The sequence below is a fragment of the Phallusia mammillata genome, chromosome 7, assembly GCF_965637545.1.
Source record: "Phallusia mammillata chromosome 7, kaPhaMamm4.hap1.1, whole genome shotgun sequence".
NCBI classification, from domain to species: domain Eukaryota; kingdom Metazoa; phylum Chordata; class Ascidiacea; order Phlebobranchia; family Ascidiidae; genus Phallusia; species Phallusia mammillata.
In genome coordinates, this window is record NC_137258.1 from 639245 (window position 1) to 655933 (window position 16689).

The 16689-nt window shown below is 39.6% G+C and overlaps 4 protein-coding genes across 5 annotated transcripts; 1 reads left to right on the plus strand and 3 right to left on the minus strand.

The window, feature by feature from the left end:
* Positions 1 to 40: 40 nt before the first annotated feature.
* LOC145237689 (translation initiation factor eIF2B subunit delta-like) lies at positions 41 to 5326 on the minus strand. Of its 2 annotated transcripts, none has more exons than XM_080100649.1 (11): positions 5091 to 5326; positions 4895 to 4978; positions 4730 to 4822; positions 3739 to 3884; positions 3298 to 3489; positions 3001 to 3100; positions 2217 to 2344; positions 1793 to 1970; positions 1417 to 1597; positions 872 to 966; positions 41 to 349 (listed from the first exon to the last, which is right to left on the minus strand). In XM_080100649.1, the coding sequence occupies exons 1-11, from the start codon at positions 5208 to 5210 to the stop codon at positions 227 to 229; spliced, it is 1440 nt and encodes a 479-aa protein (XP_079956775.1). In that variant the 5' UTR covers positions 5211 to 5326; the 3' UTR covers positions 41 to 226. The 2 variants fall into 2 exon arrangements, with proteins under 2 accessions (XP_079956775.1, XP_079956774.1); XM_080100648.1 differs by having other exon boundaries at positions 5082 to 5326.
* A 2208-nt stretch (positions 5327 to 7534) lies between these two features.
* Positions 7535 to 8088, minus strand: LOC145239288 (histone H2B-like). Its single transcript, XM_080102592.1, has one exon. The coding sequence runs from the start codon at positions 7994 to 7996 to the stop codon at positions 7637 to 7639; it is 360 nt and encodes a 119-aa protein (XP_079958718.1). The 5' UTR covers positions 7997 to 8088; the 3' UTR covers positions 7535 to 7636.
* Positions 8089 to 9437: 1349 nt separating this feature from the next.
* Positions 9438 to 12375, plus strand: LOC145239242 (cannabinoid receptor 1-like). Its single transcript, XM_080102539.1, has 3 exons — positions 9438 to 9953; positions 10282 to 10474; positions 11084 to 12375. Exons 1-3 carry the CDS (start codon positions 9485 to 9487, stop codon positions 12246 to 12248), a joined length of 1827 nt encoding a protein of 608 aa, XP_079958665.1. The 5' UTR covers positions 9438 to 9484; the 3' UTR covers positions 12249 to 12375.
* LOC145239241 (uncharacterized) lies at positions 12366 to 15346 on the minus strand. The gene is made up of 3 exons (XM_080102538.1): positions 15301 to 15346; positions 14585 to 15242; positions 12366 to 14511 (listed from the first exon to the last, which is right to left on the minus strand). The coding sequence occupies exons 2-3, from the start codon at positions 15223 to 15225 to the stop codon at positions 13086 to 13088; spliced, it is 2067 nt and encodes a 688-aa protein (XP_079958664.1). The 5' UTR covers positions 15226 to 15242; positions 15301 to 15346; the 3' UTR covers positions 12366 to 13085.
* Between the last annotated feature and the right edge of the window lie 1343 nt (positions 15347 to 16689).

The following is a 16689-nucleotide window of genomic DNA, read 5'->3' on the forward strand; positions in this document are numbered from 1 at the left end:
GGTGGTACAGCTACACAAATCCTTTTTCACACAATCCACATTATTAATTTTGAACAGTTTCTGTTTATTGAATTGCACAGCAATGCACCTCTGAAACCCGGCTGCTATGCATGTAACAAACATAGAATTCCTTGCGTTGCAATTAAGCACAGCAGTCATCTTGTATTTCCTGTGCAGCTTAAATTCCCGTCCATCACAACACCGCATGCTAATTGGTTAAACGATGTCACGTGTCAGTGCTGCGCACGCGTAGTACCACAGGCACAGAAGTGCAAGGGATTTTCCCCAACTCCGTCACAACCATTGCTACGTAATCGGGCGGTGTTACGTCATAAGTCAAATGAAGAACCTGTTTAAATATTGAAGAAACTGTTTATTTGTGTTCCCTGCAGACATTACCAAAATACTTCTTGTATAATGTACTTGCTACACTACTGCAGTAGCATATAGGGCCAATATCTTGTTACCAGCTGCACTAATGATACCTTGTAGGCAGTGGTGGGATTCAAATTTTTCGTCAGCCGGTTCTATCACAAAGTCATATTTTTCAGCAGGTCCATTGACAGTAACCAGTAATGCTAACCGGTTCGCTGATCTCATAAAATTTAGTGAGATTATTAAACTGGTGCAAACCGCTGAATCCCACCACTGGGTGTAGGCCAAAACATACAACATACATGCACTTGTTCATTAAATTTGAAAAGGTAGAGTATACAAATGTGTGCAGGCAGTTTTTAATTCTGCACAATAGTTTTGATTCATCACAGCAGCAGCATATGGGAGCAGTTTCTGGCATAACAAAGAGCGTTTAGCAAGAAGATAAGAGTTTTTCGGGTTTCTTTTACAAAAGAACACAAACAAGATCACTTACTTTTAGAGAGTCCATTTGTTTCCAATCTTCTTCATCAAGAAGAGAAGGATTAGATTTGTGGGAATTAGTTTTGACCAACAGATCTCGGGGGTCACCTGTGAAACATGGTTACTGTTGAATAGTAAACTATAGGCAGCACATATTTAAAACAGTAATTGACTGTAATGGAAAAGTGTATTTCACCCAGCAGGTGGGAAAGTGATATCATGTTTAATTCATTTACCCTAAAAAAGTTCTGATGTATAAGTCACATTTAAAAGTTAGGCTAGGAAGTCAACTGAAAAATAAACATATTTACCAGCTGTTAAGGTTTTTGTTTGAATCAATAAATAGTACATGTAAAAAGTGCATAGCGAACAGAACAGAGTGAAAACAGTTATGAAGCCATTACTAGTATATAGAGCAAAAACAATCTCTATCATTCCCTGCTTGAGTTTTTTGACAGATCACCTGTAAGTTTAATGCTCATTTTAATTCATAATTGTTGTTCACCACTGGTGGTGGGATGCAATGCTGTGGTAATGTTTTCAAAACCTGATATTTACCTATTTCATTGTTGACAAACGAGTCGGCCTGGACTCTCTCACAGAACTTGTAGGCTTCACAACAAACGATCACTGGCACTCCACATGCCTTTGCTGCCATGGCAACCATTGACGTGCCCACCGATCCCATCACATATCCATTGGATAGCAGGCCATGTGCACCAAGAACCACTTTTGTGACCTGTTTTATGTTAAATGCAATGACATTATACAGATCCCCCAGCCTAAATTCCTAAACACTAGTAAAGAAACACAGTTTGAGTGTGCCTAGAGGATGTGCATTGAACATAAAATTAAATGTTATAAACCCCAGATCCACAAGCTTAGGACGTGTTTAAAAAAATCAACCAAAATGAAACCAACTAACGTAATGTACCTCTGGCATTATATATGATGCTGCTGACACAAGGACGTATGAACATTGGATTCCAGCTTGGCGCAATCTCCTTAGCGCTCCACGACCAGCAAGTTTTGGTCTGCTGTCGACAACAACCACACGAAAGTTTCGTCCAACTTTGTGGGCATCGCACAGGACGCGAGTGATCAGTGATGAACTGTGAAATCATACATTGAACAGAATAGAGTTTCGCAAGGGTTGTGTTTATGTTAATAATGATGCTCATAATTGCAGAATTAGTGTATTTATGTCATTTCCTGGTATGATACACAAAATACATTTTGCTTGAATTGCAAATACCATACCAGGCATGTACTTATTGAGACCCTCAGAAAGTAAATTTGTTAAAAAAGGCTACATAATATATCATATTTTCTTTGGAGATCTTGTGTGTAAAACTTACTTTCCATAAATCATTACAACATCTCCGTCACTGATCTTTGTGCAAGCCGAATCTGAAATTGCCTTCCCAGCCAACACAATGTTCACCCTCACAAATTCACGAAGACTGTCAACCAAGCGGGACTTGGCCTGGATAAAATATTAGTGCATTAGATGGATGTTAGACTATAATTATAAACCATATCTAGGTGAGCGAAATTCCTGACAATTTTATCAATATTTTTGGCAACACAAAACTTGCATTCTAAGCTTGTTGTTACATTTTATAAGATATTGGCAAAAAAGCATTACTATCACAGAGATAAAAAGCGCAGTTTTTGTTACTTAAAAGTTTTTAAAACTTTACCAAACCAGAAGGAAATGGTTTTGGGGCAATCTGGTCCTTTTACAAGGATATTCTATGCTTTAAACAAGCAAAAAATCACCGAATTGCCTTTCATTTAATGCTGATTAGTTTCTTTGCATGTGTGCCCGATTTGAGGCTCCCAGAAAAAAATTGAGAATTACTGTAGGTTAAGCAACCAGATGTGAAACATTTGGATTTTAGGAGTTCCGGACACAGATTTTCTGCCATAATTCCAGACATTTCCAGACATCTGGTAACACTACATTAGACTTAAGTATAAAAATGCCACCAACTGAGAAACTGTTTAGGAATTACAGTGTAGCTGAAGTTTTGTTTGTCGTTTTATTGTTTACAGAGACAACAACTTAGCTTGGTATATATCAACATACTCCAGTGCATCAATTCATTAATAGCATAAAGCAATAAAGTTATAACTTACTTCAGAGTCTGACATTTTTCTGCAAACACTAATTTGCAACTTCATAAACTTGATTGCACTTCCCATTGATACGGATAACGGTCGGCACTGATTCAAGTAACTGTGCAAGTTTATAATTGATAAAGTGAATCAGGTAAAAGTTTCAGAGGCCTCATCATACTAATGATTAGTGCTGATAATTACTAATCCAGTTTTGCTGCACAATGATTCCCAAACAGTGGCCTACTATTGCTTAAAAAGTGATAAATGCAAATTGCTATAAATGGTGATAGTTATTTAGTTGTAACAACGGTTTACCTGATAGCAGGTTTCAATTTCATTTCCAGGTCTCTTGAGAGTTCTTTGTGTTGTGGAGTTACATAATCTTTTATTACTCGACACACCGCAGAAATGAGGGCAGCACACCGAGCATTGGAGCCCGTTATAAGACCTTCAGCATACTGCAGCCCAAGTTGGATTATTGCTGGGTGGATTCCTGTGTTGCCAAACCTTCAAAAATGCATTTGAGTCGGTGAATAACAGTAAATGATTAGGGCACCCTTAGCCAGTGATTTCTCTCTTATGATTTATTTTTACACTTATGTTGCACTGCTTCTTTGTGGCATCATCATTAAGCTATACTACCAAAAAAATCAAAGCCACACAGATTTTTATGCTTAGTTTACAAAGTTGGTTTGCAATTTTAACACTAGTGTAGCCAATAATCACAATTTACCAATAACATAAATATTTACTGACCCCATATTGCTTGTGATTGAAAGGCTTCTTTCATACTGATGTAGGTGTGAAAACAAAGCGACCTTTTTCTGACCTTCAGCACGTTGTGGAACCTGCTGCTTTTCCAGCTTTTTGGCAGCTTTCTTTTGCACTTTGGGGTCATCAGCCTAATCAGAAAGATAACACAGTTAAAAAGTCTTGTGTTGGTGTATACCAGCATTTCTTAATCAGCGGGCCATAGAGCAGTTTGCAAGTGGACCAAGTCTGTCTTGCACAAATTTTTATTCACCCAGCTCCAGTTTTCTCTTTACAAAATGCATGTTCTGTTTATGTTACATTTCCCGATGTGACACAATCCTCCCCTTTGATTTGTCTAACAATTATCTTCTTGTTGTAAAAGCAAGTTTGTAGCAAAACTTATATAAATTGACTAATGTTTTTGTCTTTCATGGGCACACACTTCAATTTAGTATATGAACTGGTTTACTATTTTAAACAGCAGGCAAGTTTTGCACTAAAACAAGTAGATTTTAATGACATAGTGGGCCACAATGTTTGCTTATTGTTTGGGGCCACATAAGAACAAAGGTTGAGAAACAGGGGTCTAAGCACACAGTATTTGTGCACCGATTTTTTGTCATAAGGTACAGGTAAAATTCAAGCAACAAATAATCTGAAATATTTTTGATGCAGCATCATTAGTATCAACTGAAGCAGCACAAACTATTAAATTGAACTTAACATATGTACACAATGCACAGTAACTATTCTGGGCAAAAATATATGAGCCAATATCTGAAAAAAAACATCACTACTTTTCGACAGGTTCTTATGTCATCGTCAGGTAAAAATGAATGCAACACAAGGAATGTAACTTAGTGCCGTACAACTGTTAAAAAAGGACGACACGAAGTTTGAGATACTGTCAAAACATTGTTATGTTTTTCTCCCAAATACTGACTTGTATCTATTGGCTCATAACTAAACAAAATTTGATAACAAAATGCCAAACCTGAATATTAGCAGGAACTTGTGGACCTTTTAATTTTGACCCACCGCTTGTTTGTTCAGCTTTCATGGCAGCTTTTGCAGCACGATCGGCTTCCTAATAACACAAAATTACAAAATAATGTTGTTTAATCTGTAAATGATTTTTTAATGTTTTTATTGCAATCACCTGTTTCGCTCGTCTCTCAGCTCGTAGCTCAGCCTTTGACTTTTGTAATACATTGCTGCTTGAGGCATCAGTACCAGGAAAACTCTAAAAATATGTAATTGGTATTTTGTCACTGAATTTCACAAAGAACAGTTCACTTATTCAGTTCAGAAAAACAAACACAAGATTGTCTTTTCTTCTAATTTACCGTTTGTACCTGGGTAGTTGATTGTGTTGCTTTCCCAGATACTTTAGCTTTTCTTCGTTCTTTTTTTAGCTGTTTCTTCTGTTCAGCAGTTAAACCTGAATTTTGGTCTCCTCCTGCTGTACGTTCCATCCTGACAGCTAATAGTCAGAAAACTGGCGTCACACACGTCCACAAAATTAAATACAACACTAAAACGTTTAAAATTATTCCTTGCCCTTGTCTGCTAAAGGAAAACTCTCTTTATTTTGGCATACACAACACAGCAAAGCTTCATTGCAAATTTTCCGTAATATAATACGGTTTTTAGCACGTGTGGCGACTGGCGACATGGATTGCAATTGAGAATTCGATTCGATATTCCCCGAAAGGGAGTTCTAAAATTTAATAATCAGGATTTCTATATTGGCCGATTGAAGATTGCACATTTGATCTTTTTAAAGAAAGATTTTAGGTTTCGAGAACCGACTGAACCGTATATAATTTTAGTATTTGTTAAAAGTGTCAGGAATTCGGCCCACTCAGCCATGGTAACCCTACTACAGGCCTGAAGTGATTGCGTGCCATTTAATGTAAAAGCGAGTCCATAGATTGCAAAGTAGACATGGCACAGTAATTTTACATGTTGTAATGTAGTATTAAATTATGATGTTCTTCTTAGAAATAAAAATGCTGTACTATGAAAGAACTTACACGCTTGGTTGATTTAGTAATTGCTTGAGCGGAAAATAACACGCTCGGCTGATTTCTAAAACTTTCTGGCGCTATTCTCTGCTGTAAACTTACAAACTTTGCCATGAAGTTGCGAGTTATATACGTTTGTAGCTGTGGGAAATAGGCGAAAGTTAGGCCCAGTTTTTTGGTGACTTTTGTTTATAGGAATGACATCTATGGTTTTTAGTTTGTTTAGCCTGGTAAAAAAGAGGGTCTGTGCCTCCACCCGATCCGTCTGGAAGTCCCCGATTAAAATCGGCTGTGTTGAGTTGAGTTGAGTTTATTTCGCTTGGTGAAAGACAACATAGCAACACAATTGCACTAAAACAATCACCAAGCCGGAAATAGCTGCGCAACGTTAAAACGTTATGAAGCGCAAAAAAGTGTCGGGCACAATTGGTGGAAAGTGGTACAACGCGCTGCAGCTACACCGTATTATAAGGCGTTATATGTCGGGTGCTCACAAGAAAGTGAGTGTGGCGCAAAATGAGTATAACACGACTGGGGGGGAAACGATGTTGGGACCAGTCGCGGGGGCCCTAGAATCTAACCACCCGTGTTAGGGAAAGAGGGTGGGGTTCGACAGGAAAAGAAACCACCGAAAGAAACCCTGCCGGATAGTTTCAAGCGCCGGAAGGAAGAACACACAACAAATCCCTAGTCGCCATTAATAGTTAACCTTGGACTCACTTGCAGTTAAAATTATTGATGAGTATTTTGGCAGTTGATTTAGTCATTTAAAATAAATAAGGATATTAGTTTATACACGTCCAAAGAAGTACAAAAATAAATAATAATAATAGTAATAATAAAGCATAAACAATAAACCCAAAAGAAGAAAAAACACACAAAAAAAGAACAAACAGCAATGAAATATTGCAATGAATAATTCAAATTTGAATAGCTCGTTGTCAGCACAGCCGTTTTCTATGAAGACAGAAGGATGGTTTAATCTATGATAGTCCTGCAACAACAAACAAACAGCAGCAGTTAACTGGTTCCAGGACAAAGGCAATGCAATAATTAGCAACACAAGTACAAGACTACACCACTTCAAGTAGAAAATGTTTTCGTGAAAACAACTTGTGTTCGGTAAAAAAAAAATAACATTCAGAAGTTTGTGCTAGTATAAATAAGAACACTGCAAGCGTGCGGGTGAGAGTAGTTTAACTTAATCAGGACTGTACAAAAGGTGGCAATCGTGAAAAAGACTTACGCAGAATAATGCGTTTCTTATCGGGCGGGATTAGAATCTTTAGAACCTATGTTATAACACAGCCCGATTGCGGACGGTTTTATCGGTAATGGCAGTGGAGCATTAAATTTGTTTTTTTATTGGCAAATAGTATTTTTGCTGTGATAATAATCGCAGGTAAATTGGGTTTTATGTCAAAATGGCAGTTAATTGTAAAACAGCAAGACAAAAACAAATGCATTTTAAGCTGTGAAATGAATATGTTAAACACTAAAATGAGCCAAGAATCAAGATTGAAGTACCTGATTGGCATCAAGCTTCTGGCAATGAAGCAATGCAAAGAGACCTTTCAGTGAGAAGAATTTCAAGTTCTTACCTTTATACACTGGCCCAATGCTGAACATACGTACTCAGTATGTATTTAAACAGCTATCTATGTATTAATTTTTTGTGACGTTGTAGAAATGTTACCTCAGCTTATAGGATTTTCCTTTTGTTTGTCAAAAACCTAAAACTAATGTAAGCAATCACCTTGACAAAACCGGCGTAATATTGCATCATTTATTTGACAAGGACACTTCAAAACAACTTTGTTCGTACAGAAAAAATCACATAAACTTATCACCAAATATTAAACCAGCAAACTCCGTCACTTTGAGCTGGTGTATTTCGTCACAGCTTTCGTTCCTTCAGATACTGCGTGTTTTGCAAGTTCGCCAGGTAGCAGAAGTCGGACAGCGGTTTGGATCTCTCTACTACTGATAGTTGATCGCTTGTTGTAATTTGCGAGTCGAGAAGCTTCGCTGGCAATCCGCTCAAAAATGTCGTTCACAAACGAGTTCATAATACTCATCGCTTTACTCGATATTCCAGTGTCTGGATGGACTTGCTTCAGAACTTTGTAGACATAAATCGCAAAGCTTTCTTTTCTCCTTCGTTTTTGTTTCTTCACCTTTTCCACTGGAGTTGATTTCTTGACAGCCTTCTTTGTGCCTTTTCCTGCTACCATTGTGCTTTTGTTTCGTGTTAAACAAAAATAATCTGCATCCACTGCCAAGAAAACAAAATAAGGACTGCCAAGCTAAGGCAGCTGTGCGAACTACCCGAATACCCTCAAGGCCAATTAACTCCTGCGCCTAATTCAACACATATTTGTGCGTTTGAAGGAAGTTCCAGTTTTTATTTTTCTACTGGGGTGCTGTATGTGTGGAAGAACTCTTGCCACTTCATTTGTACGTATTGCAGTTTTACCAACATCCAAGCTTAGGGCGGTATTACATCAAACCTTAGTGAACTTGAAAGTTATTAATGCTTAAACCCGAATCAAGTTTTATAACAAGATTTTGTTGTCAAGTTTAATATAGTTTCGCAGATATCAAAGGAAGTTAATTGTAACAAACGAAACGAAAAGTATCGCATGTCTGGCAAGAGCAGCTTAATAGCGGTGTCCATGCAATAACATGCAAACTTACAGGAACCGCCAATTTTCGTCTGAGTTTACAAAGATACCCCATACGAATCGCTTAGCTGCCAAGTGATGCTTGTGCAGATAAATTTTGTTGAGCCCAGTTTCAGACAGTTGGTTTAAAGTCGTAGAAATGATTTAATTGGCATTTTTTGCTCTTGGGTGATTAAATGTTCGGTAAAACTAGCCGGAAGTAAGTTTGTGACGTAGGTTATAAATTTTTTTCGCACGATTGGGGGTAACGAATTTCTAACATGTTGTTGTTTTTCCAGCACGATTTGTTGTTTGCGAAAGCTGCAGATTTTTTGACACACTTTTCTTCAGGTTTCGCTAATCCACGCAAATGTAATGTTTTAAGGCACAAGTTGAAACTTTTCTTTACACCTCAAACTGTTTGAAATTTGCTTTGGGGTGAATACGATGTTTTCTAAAAATAAAAGTAAAAAATAATTAAAATTGCCTTAGTAGTTCTTAGCAAAAGACCTTGCCAAAAACTACAACAACTAAATAAATGTGGTCGGTTAAAGTAAACTATAAGGGACACGAATAAGGGGATTCAGAAAAAAGTAGAAATATAGGAAAGGATATGTCAACCATTGTTCCAAACAAACAAATAGGAACAAAGAAAAGTTTACCCCTCAGTAATTGGAAACTTAAATTGTTTAGGTCAAGCTGTTTACAAATGCTGGCACTTTGTACAAAAACGTCTTTTAATTCAAACCGGGGTTCAAAACATTTGTGCGAATTGTTGAGTTGGCCAAACGACACGAATTAATACGTGCATTGTTAACTAGCACGCAAACGATTTCTCGGTAAACTTTTGCTTTACCGCTGCTTCGAGACTTGCTTCTCAGTTACGTGATGTTTTTTATTCAGTGTCGCGGCACAAGATGGCACAGTTTTTAACTTACGCATTTTAAACTTGGTAGTAGATGGTTCGGTCTCTTGGAGAAACTTGATTTTTACTTCGGTGAAAAAGAAAAACATCTGTATTTGTGAGGGAGTACTGAAAATTGGTTTGTTATTTTGTTTATGCCAAACTTTCGAACGTTCAAGTCGGTTAAAAAGACTAGAAAAGTTATAATTTCACATTTGGATGCAGGCAACAGCATGAAGTCTTGCTTAGGTTTGATATTTGTTGCATTGATTTCGACGGTGACTCGTGTCACCTGTCAAAATGCCAGCGTACCTGTCAGTGTCACAGATGCCAGCACAGAAGGTGCCACCAAACATCTCTGTCCGAGTATTTACAAAAATATCTACGACTTTGGCGGGCAGAATTGCTGCAAAGAAACATACGAAACCTTCATAACCAGCTACAATTACCTGGAGGGAATTGGGTTTGCGTTTACCATGGAGAAATTGCGAGCGTGGAACTGTAGTGAATATTGGGAGCAATGTAAATACAGACCACTGGCATTTAACCAGTTCAGCTCTCTTCTGTACGACCGGTTCTGCAACTTCACATTATACGAGAGCAAGTGTTTTGACGAAATAAAAGGTTGGTCTGGTTAAAGTGGCTGTAATTGTTGTTTGTTAAACATGTTTTCTGTCCCGTGCGTTAAAGTTTGTTCAATATGACCGAAAAAGTTGAAAGTAGCGGTAATACTTATACTTTAAGCGTGAAACTAGATTCTCCCAACTCCTTGCTTGGCAGGTGGTGACTTTAATGAACCGTATGTTTTTATATCAAGTTTATAAAAAAACAATAATTCATTTATCCTTTAGATTCCTTTAGAATGTAGCGGTAGTTACAATATTAAATGGCTGATGTTTAATATGGCGAAAAACACGGGACAAGCGTTTTTCGAAGCTCATGTATTTTACAGCATTGGGGAATAATGTGGAAACATCGGTAGCGGTGAAATCCCCGTGTCTGCAAGTCGCTGCGTATCAAACCGGTCGCAAATACGCTGAGGTCAGACGACTTTCGGTCGCTTTCTGCGGAACCGTTTGGTGCGGGTTTGACGAGAAAATGATGATTGATTTGGATTATTCCGCCTGGGATTGCTATCCAACCTCGTGAGTAATGCGATGTTGTCATAATTCTATTTTTGTTAAAATTTTGCAACAGTGCACCGTTGCCTGCAGCAAATAAAAATTAACAAACGCGAAACGTACCTATAACAAGATTTTATTGTCAAGTTTAATAAAGTTTCACAGATATCAAAAGAAGTTAATTGTAACAAACGAAACAGAAAGTATCGCATATCTGGCAAAATCGTTAAATTGCCAAGTAATTTATGTAAAAGCATGGAGCCAATAAATGATAAGCTGCAAACAGTGCACACTGTTTCGACCTATAAGGTCTCATCAGTGCAGCTGGTGACGAGAGATCGGCCGCATTGGCTAGTGTAGCCATCAAATGGCACTCCAATTTGTGGTGAGCAACAGGGTACAACCCCATGCATCACCTAGTCTGTGCGATGCCACAACTGGGCATAGGCTACAGCACAGATGAAACTGGCTCACAAGTCACAATGACCAAGCAACTGCTTGGGAACCAGCTGCACTGATGAGACCTTATATGTCGAAACAGTGTGCACTGTCTGCAAAGTAATTGTTTGGCACTTAGACATTAATCGAAACCTTCAAGTTTCTTAGAAATTGATAATCTCGGGTTGTTTCCAGATGTCAAGTCAGCACGATTGTGATTATGGCAATCAGTGGGATCCTAGCAGTCGTGACAACGTTGGCGAATGCAACGATATTGGCTGTTATTACCCGAAACCCCAAGTTCAAAGGAGGTCATATGAAGTACAGACAGTCTCTTGCCGTTGCTGATCTGCTCGTTGGGATTTTTGTATTTCCCTCATTCATAGGAACGCTGTACTACAACGAAATCGGTCCGCTGTCAGTCTTGCCTGACTTAGTGACCTCCAACGTGTCACGGTATAACCAAACTGACATGGGATTAGAACCCGGTGCGCCAATGAGCTACATCAACTTCGTAGGATTTGTGACCTGTCTGTCACTTATGGTGTCAGTTTACACTTTGATGTTCGCAAGCTTCGACAGATACAACGCTATCAGCTCTCCGCTTTCCTACTCTAGAGACACATCAGTACGTCGTGCCAAGCAACTGATCGTGGTGGTCTGGATCATCTCCGCTGTTGTTTCTATCCTGCCCATCTGGACGCCGAATGTCCGACCTTACTTGCCGATAGTTGGAGGTTTAATTATCGGTGTGACACCCGAAGTGGGCGCCATCTTGTACGCGGTAACTCTCGCCCTTCCGCTCCTACTGGTCTGGATATTAAGCATCGCCACCATGTGCGTTGCTAGGCGACAAGCGCGACTCCGGAGTTCGATGGTTTCACGACAAGCCACGGGAAAAGCGAGCGTGGAGAGTCGCCTCAACAAGACTCTGTGGATCATGGTGACAGCATTTACCCTCAGCGTTCTGCCTGCTGCCCTTCTCAGCATGTTAAGCGGGGTCGGTCAAATCAGCTTCAACTACCCCGAAACACTGGACAAGGATGCCGCTTATGTCTTCACAGGTTTAGAGGTGGTCGCGGCGATGCTTCTGATGTGTAATAGTCTGTGGAATTGCTTCATCTACAGTTTGCGTAACAAGGACTTCAGGGCTGAAGTTTTGTCAAAGTACAGCAAAGTTTTCTCAGCATTTCGCTACATGGTTGTGTGTTCATGTTGTGGGTCTGTGGCGAGGGACGGAAGACGGAGGCTCAGCTCGGCCTTCACCAGTTTCAGACCGAGACAACGTAACAGAACCATTTCCGAGAACGTTACTCAACTGACATCTGTTGGAACCACCAAAGGACCGAGGAACACGTAGATATTACGTAGCTGGAAAATGTTGGTTACGCTGTCAGCCATGCAGTTTGTGTATTACGTCATAATCAGGAATTGTTCTTTAGGTTTCACTAACGCTAAGCAAAAACGAGATCTGTACTTTACAATTCTTAATTTTATTCATTCATTACAAAATGCAGGAAAAATATACATTACATTTGCGATACAGTTTCTGTCACATTTTCTCGTCATGGCACAAGGTTTTGTAAAAATGAAACAAAATATTATCAGTTTTTTGTTTCCATCAGTTAATATTTCAAATTGACATCATTACGCTACTTTATGCTCAAAAAGACTGTCATGTTTTCACGTTTACGTAACAAATCAGAAACCTTTCTGTGACATTTTCGCGATGTGAAGATCACTTTACAAGTCGAGCACAAGTAATTTGGTATTAGTGATTGCTCAACACGACCCTATTTGTCACGTGGTTCACACTAGGCGGGTTATGTCACGTGATTTAACACTTGGGTGGTCGTGTCACGTGATTTATCACTTGGGTGGTCGTGTCACGTGATTTACCGCTTGGGTGGTGAAGACTATGCTCAGTGTACATGGGAAAATACAGGTTCGACATTAATATGTGTCGGTTTGACAATCGATGTAATTTGTGTGGGAAATATGGTTGACGCAATTACACAGGACAATATTACAAACAAAATAGGAAGACGTTCTGTTTCGTTACCTCTCTTGTTTTCGTTTTTCCATTTAAAATAAATACGTTGTACATGTGTGGCATAGGAAAAAACACAGGAGAGAATTCCTTGCGCCCTTTCAGCTTAGCATAACAACTACATTAGCTTGTAGTGAGTGTGATGCTTTAAACTTCATTTTCCTCAGCGATTCCCTCCATGGTTGAAACGAACAACCGATCAGCATTAACATCGATCACATAAGAATCGAACACTGAATCTGCCATCGCACTTTCCGACTTGTCGCTCAATTGTGCTGACTCATTATTAGTCGGCAATTTCGTGTTGGAATTCACATCGGAAGTAGTTGGAACGTTTTCGCTGAAGCCTTTGCTCGACTTGCTTTTAGATTCGGTCTCAGTACTTGCGCTGGTCAGGCGTGATTTATTTGAAGAAATCCCGCTGACTTTGGTGCTCTGTGCGTTGAACTGGGTACTTTCACGACGCAGCTGGTTAAGACGACTCCTTGTCGAATGAAAGTTTTTACGGATGTAGCCGAGACATTGTGTTATTCCCATTTTTGCCGCCAGTTCGCTGTACATGTCGTGCACTTCACCACGAAAATCCTTGTTCCTTGTGTTGTAGATGAATACGTTCCACAGGCTGTTCGAGACTAAAATCACCACGGCAACAAACTCAGATGACGCAAACACCAACGCCGATGTTAAATCCAGCTGTCTGGGTTGAGAAAATTGAGTTTTCGGTAATCCTGAAAATGAAGCAGCGAGTACGACGATTGAAGGCAGCAAACATGCAGTGAATACTCCGACCATGATTGTCAGGGTTTTTGCGAGTCGAGCTTCAAGGTTTTCGTTACGTCTGCGGGACCTCGATGAAATATGTCTGCGGACCCGCGCGTGTTGCTTCGCCATCATATAAGTAGCAACTGTGGACGTCCAAACCAATAGAAAGGGAATGAACAATGCAAGTGCGTACATTATAACCGCTTCTTGTCCGGCTGAGCTGATGAGCACAGAAGCAACGAGGTTGTATTCAACCTGGGGCACGAAGAGTGGAAGACTTGCAAACAAGAAAGCAACCACCCAAATAACCACACAGAGAATACGAGCAAGTTTCTCAGCCTCGTGTTGGTTGTACTTCAACGGTTTAAAAACTGCCCTGAATCGGTCGATGCTTGCCACCATTAAAGTGTAAACTGAAACTACAAACGATGTGAGAGTAAAGAAGCCAACGAAGTCAATGTAACTGTATGAGATATGCTTGACGAAATCACCCGTCTGTTTGCGAATGGATATGTTAGTTGATGCGTTCACGTTTATACTTCCGTTGACAAGTGGGAATCCAATCACTTTCGTATCCACAGCTGCTTCGACTGACGGCCACACGAGCACTCCAAGTGTACTAATGCAAGTTGGAACAACTATCACACCAACGATGAGGTCAGCACAGGCCAATGACAGCTTGTAAACGGACTGGCTGTTCCGGAGTTTTTTGTTGCGACGAAATACTCCAATCACTGTGACGTTGGCTGTTATGATGGCGATGGACAGGATGATTAACCCGATGAAAATGATAACAATGTTGGCACGGCATCTGTAAATGCAAAACAAATGTGTCTATATTTGTACTTTAATTGTAGGAATTTTTCGCAAGTGAGGTAGTATACCTAGCGCTCAAGCAGTTCCAGATGTCAATCACGCCGTTCCGGTATGACGCGTCATCCGTTCCGCACCAGTTGAGTTCACAGAAAGGCAAATTCGGTGCGACAGCCTCGTGATATTTGCCAAACTTATCATCGGATCTTTCCTTCTCGAACAAGGCGAGTTGAGTGCAGGGTCGCAAAAGTTGCTCGGTGTTAAGACGTGACGAGTCGAGCTGACCAACCATCGCTTGCCACGTCAACGAACTCACAGACTGTGGAAGAAGACGTGACACTTCGCTCCGACATGAACTTTCAAACTCTATTTGGTTGCAAAAGTACAGATAAACTGTTTTTGCAAACGGATTGAAATCGAAAGTCGGGTTTCTGCATTCGTTGGCGAACTGTGGACATTGCCACGATTTTAACATGAGCATGTACGTCGTAAGGTAGGATGCTCCATTTCGCCATTGAAACATCATCCAATCTTCCGATATATTGCAGCAGTATAGTTGGTACGCCCTATTGCCCGGCAAATAACCAGGAGCAAAACCGCAATCCACCTCTGCTATACTTTGCAACGTATCCTGGCCATGACTTGTACTAACCATACAGATCAGGAAAATGGCCACAGCGATTAATAGGGAACTTCTAAATCCTGCTAGCATTTTTGCTTATTGAAAATCTGAAAAAAGTAAAACTGGTTTTAATAAACACAAACTTTTACAGCAAATTTTCTCCACCTTTTTGTGTTTTCCCGATGTGAGTAGAACATGCTTAAGCAAAGCTACCTTTAATCTGGGTGTCATTACAAATTAGTTCAGTGTGCAGAAAAAGAAAAAAAAATGCTTTAAAATAAACAATAGTTTTCGTGGGCCGTAGTAGAACAACAGAGATAACGTCACAACCCTTACATCCCGGAAAGGAAGCGGAAGTTGTTATGTCACGTTGTATAAAGGTGGGCAACGTCACACAAAACCTGAAAGTTTCTTTGCCCTGTCTCAAAACTGATTTAAGGCGCTAAGAATATCGTGCGCCTGTGTATGTCGCCTTGTGATGATGACCTTTGATTTATCAAGTTAACCTTTTCCCTTTTTTGCTTCTCACAACGTCATAACATTTCATACTCGAAATGATTTTATTGCAATGATGTCCTTGTGATATTCATTGCTGAACAAACTAAACCCAACCCTACCTTGGCAGATAAATAGAATTTCAAATTTCGAAATGTCCTTTCGTCCGTCCAATATTTCATTCTATACCCAAATAATAGAAGTAGGGCTTCGTACCGTCTAATATAAGGTATAATATAATGAGGCCTATGTGTTCCGAGAAAGTTATAAGAGTCACGTTATTGCGAACGGGTTAAAACTTTCCGTTTTCATCTCTTTTCTGGTTCGAGTAACATCACGGGGTTCGCAGAGCAGACCCTTCGTCGTCTCACGCCCCCGGTTCGACAGTCGGTCATAAAGAATCATACAGGGCACTTGTGCTAAACATAAACTGGCACGATAATGCTAAAAACATATTGCTTAAGAAGATGGAAGTAGACTGCCAGGAAATTGTGATCGGTTTAACTCAATTATCATTTTAGTTTTTATTGGTAGTGCTAAGAACCTGATGTTAGTCATTCCTTTTTAAGGACATTATTTTGCGAAATTAAAACTGGATAAAGTATTGAAAAGAGCACTAGCTGCAAAACGCGCAAACTCTGGTTATTGTCGGCATTCTGTAAGCATTTTCATTCAGCACGACGTGGAGAAGTCTAGTTTTGCGGCGGGATTCGAACCCCGGCTGGAAAAACCTGCGGTTTGTTAAAAAAATATTGGCCCTTTCATCACAACACACGCACTTTGAAAATTAATTTACCGTGTCAGCAGTGCTGGATTAACCTATAAGCAATATAAGCACGTGATTAGGGCATCAAGTAAAGAAGGGGCACCACAGAAATGGTTTCTAGGTAAATTATTGAATCTAACAAAAAACTACAACTATATTCAAAATGTAATGAAATGAATAAGTTCTGTTTATAAAGCGAGAAAATGGAATAAAATAACTGACAAAAGGGATTGATTGCGTGCTATATGACGTAACAACGTTGTGTTGTTCTGTTTGTTAAAACCTGAAACAGT

What these genes read in the sequence shown, in the direction of transcription:
- LOC145239241 (XM_080102538.1), bottom strand. Translation starts at nt 15,225, where the DNA reads ATGCTAGCAGGATTTAGAAGTTCCCTATTAATCGCTGTGGCCATTTTC. An exon ending in TGGAACTGCTTGAGCGCTAG is followed by an intron (nt 14,512 to 14,584) that starts GTATACTACCTC and finishes TTGCATTTACAG; the next exon opens with ATGCCGTGCCAACATTGTTA.
- LOC145239242 (XM_080102539.1), top strand. Translation starts at nt 9,485, where the DNA reads ATGCCAAACTTTCGAACGTTCAAGTCGGTTAAAAAGACTAGAAAAGTT. An exon ending in GTGTTTTGACGAAATAAAAG is followed by an intron (nt 9,954 to 10,281) that starts GTTGGTCTGGTT and finishes TGTATTTTACAG; the next exon opens with CATTGGGGAATAATGTGGAA. An exon ending in TGGGATTGCTATCCAACCTC is followed by an intron (nt 10,475 to 11,083) that starts GTGAGTAATGCG and finishes GGTTGTTTCCAG; the next exon opens with ATGTCAAGTCAGCACGATTG.
- LOC145237689 (XM_080100648.1), bottom strand. Translation starts at nt 5,210, where the DNA reads ATGGAACGTACAGCAGGAGGAGACCAAAATTCAGGTTTAACTGCTGAA. An exon ending in AAGTTCCTGCTAATATTCAG is followed by an intron (nt 3,885 to 4,729) that starts GTTTGGCATTTT and finishes CTTTCTGATTAG; the next exon opens with GCTGATGACCCCAAAGTGCA. An exon ending in AAATTGAAACCTGCTATCAG is followed by an intron (nt 3,101 to 3,297) that starts GTAAACCGTTGT and finishes AAACTTGCACAG; the next exon opens with TTACTTGAATCAGTGCCGAC.
- LOC145239288 (XM_080102592.1), bottom strand. Translation starts at nt 7,996, where the DNA reads ATGGTAGCAGGAAAAGGCACAAAGAAGGCTGTCAAGAAATCAACTCCA.